This window comes from Capsicum annuum, chromosome 2 (assembly GCF_002878395.1).
Source record: "Capsicum annuum cultivar UCD-10X-F1 chromosome 2, UCD10Xv1.1, whole genome shotgun sequence".
NCBI lineage: Eukaryota > Viridiplantae > Streptophyta > Magnoliopsida > Solanales > Solanaceae > Capsicum > Capsicum annuum.
The window spans coordinates 49380308-49383193 of record NC_061112.1 but is presented as its reverse complement, the minus strand read 5'-3'; the positions used below and the strand labels follow the sequence as shown (position 1 = coordinate 49383193).

At 32.8% G+C, this 2886-nt stretch overlaps 1 protein-coding gene across 1 annotated transcript; it reads left to right on the top strand.

The window, feature by feature from the left end:
- Positions 1–1562: 1562 nt before the first annotated feature.
- LOC107860951 (probable calcium-binding protein CML23) lies at positions 1563–2340 on the top strand. Its single transcript, XM_016706383.2, has one exon. The coding sequence runs from the start codon at positions 1719–1721 to the stop codon at positions 2157–2159; it is 441 nt and encodes a 146-aa protein (XP_016561869.1). The 5' UTR covers positions 1563–1718; the 3' UTR covers positions 2160–2340.
- Positions 2341–2886: the final 546 nt, after the last annotated feature.

Sequence of the window (2886 nt, the reverse complement as noted above, 5' to 3'; positions counted from 1 at the left end):
TTGTGAATTACAATGCTTAATTGGTCATATTGTGTTAATGATATATGAATTAAATAAATATTGAATTGTAGGCTATGCCTAGAAGGAACAATTAAATTTGATCTAAAATTAGAATTTATAATTTGTCACTGAAAATTGATGGGTCCCACTAACTTTTTTAAAATAAATAAATAAATTGCTGAGGTTTTGAAACCCCCGCAATTTTTAAATAAAAATTTATTATAAAAAAAATTAAATTTAGAGTAACGGAGTTCAATCGCCGCAAATATAACCCCTGCAAATTAATTATGGGGGTCAGAAAAAACTGCCGCAATTTGTTTGTGACGGCTCGTATTATGGGGATTTTAAAAACCGCTGGAATTACATTTCGTGGGGGTTTTACACCCCGCAAATTTTAAAATTAACCCCGCAATTTGACAAGTTTTTTTGTAGTGAATCATAATATATTACTACTACTGCTTACTAATGTTAATCGATAATAAAGGTAACATGCATAGATATAAAATTTTCCACTAAGATTGGATTTTCAATTACACATTGTATCTTTAGAGGGATTACTGTCTTTTTAGGTATATTTATTGATATAATCTAAATATCAAATACAAATAATTAGTCCGAGTTATCTTCATCTTTGCTTGTATTAACCCCCCCTTCCCCTCCAAAAAAAAAATAAATAAAAAAATCTTCATCTTTGCTTGGACTCCTCTAAACATTATTCCCATCTTTGCTTGCACTCCTCTATTTCTTGAGTTGTAGCATTACATTTTACAAGCGTAACCAAAGGGTGGCAAACAAAAAAAAAGTTGGAAAAAGGAGAGAAAAAATGAAGGGAAAAGTGGCAACAATTATAATCATGTGCTATACCTTACCTTTTTTCATTCATGTCAACTTTCCATTTGTTTAGCACATCTCAGATTGTATTAGTTTTGGAACCAAAAGAGGAAAAAAAGAAATCTTATGTATCTATAATCTTTTCAATCTAATTAATTGTCTAATTACACTTTTAGAAAAGTAAAGTATAGTTCCTTATAGAATTGTCTATTACACTTTTAGAAAAGTAAAGTAGTTCCCTATAGAACTATTGGAAGGAAGGGATATGTACGTTGCGTATGACCAGCAATTTGCAGGAGTCAGCCACTTGAGTTAAATTTACACGGGTCAAAATAATTTAAGTTAGTAGATGAATGACGTATTAATTTATTAAAAAGAATTTTGAGCTGAAATGAGTTAAAATAAGGTTATATAATTCAATCTACTCAATTTTTACTAAAATTGAATTGCTTTATATATATTTTTTATAATTTTCTAGTACATAGTAAAACTATTTTTTCTTTATTATAAGTGTACATGATATATCAAATAAAAAAATACTCTTTCTTTTTTGTTAACATTATGATTTTATGTATCAATTCGAACTACATATCAGTGGATTAAAATGGATCGAACTAATAAATGAACGAATTAATAATTTGTCTAAATTTAAACTGGTTAGGCAAATTATGTTTTAGTGGGTTAATACGGCCACTAGACTCTTAACCGCATGTGATTGTGATCGCAACTTACCAACTGAAAGTGGAGTAGATTTTATTTCACTCCAATAATCTGCGTGACAGGCACATTATATCCTACCCCCTCTTGCGCATTCAACCGCGTGATCTTCCACTATAAATTCTCCATACGCAATTAGCTAGCAAACTAAAAAATCAATCTGCAACAACATGGCTAAGGTTACAGCGAAGATGAAGGAAGTGGAGAAAGCATTCAGAAAATTCGACACCAACGGTGACGGAAAAATCTCTCTATCAGAACTCAACGCAGTTCTGAATGCTCTCGGCACCAAAACAACTCTGGATGAGGCGAAGAGAATGATGTTAGAGGTTGACATCGACGGTGATGGTTTCATTGACTTGCAAGAGTTTGCTGCATTTCACTGTCCTATTGAAGGCCCTAATGTTAATAAGGATCTACGTGACGCCTTTGATTTGTATGATAAGGATAAGAACGGGAAGATTTCAGCTGCGGAGTTGCACACTGTTATGAAGGGCATTGGAGAGAAGTGTTCGCTTAAGGATTGTCGACGTATGATTAGTTCTGTTGATGTTGATGGTGATGGAAGTGTTAATTTTGAGGAGTTTAAGAAGATGATGACTAGGGCTTAAGTAATTGATAGGCGTTTAATTGAACTACTGATCATCGTACGTAGATTAGTAGATAAATTATCCGTCTCGTATTTTACTGATTTATATAAGTGTCATAATTGGGTGAAATTGTTAATAGGAATTCGATTGACTATAAGTTGAACATTCGAATATCATCCTTCCTTGGTTTGAAGACGCCAAATCGTGTACTTTATTTTCATTTCTTTATTTAGTGATGCGCATAGCTCATATCGAACTAACCATTTCGCTAGATGTTTCTTTGGGTTATATCTTTCCTCATTTACTGAGACAGACATCCAATTGAGACTCTTCTTTTACCATGTTAATACAATTTTAATGCATGGTATGCAAGTTTAACTCAACTTCAAAAGTTAACTTATTTGAAGAGTCATAAGTCTTATCAATAAAAGACTTTAAAGTTTAACCCACTTTAACGCCCCTTCACATGCTAGGCCCAGCTGAACCGTGGATCAGGAGCCTACACAGAAATAGATTCGACCCTGATAACGTGCAAAAAATAAATCATGGGTCTCAAAGTTCTCTAGTCCATATAAGAAATTCACAATTTCTCATCCATCGATGTGGGACTTAACATAAGGAGGGTGAATTTCAGATCGATGTAAACTTTTGTATAAGTAAATCCTTTGATAATGCAAACGTGATTGCTAGCATGTGTACGATATTGTATAAGTAAATCCTTTTGTACTGGGAACATGATTACTAGCCT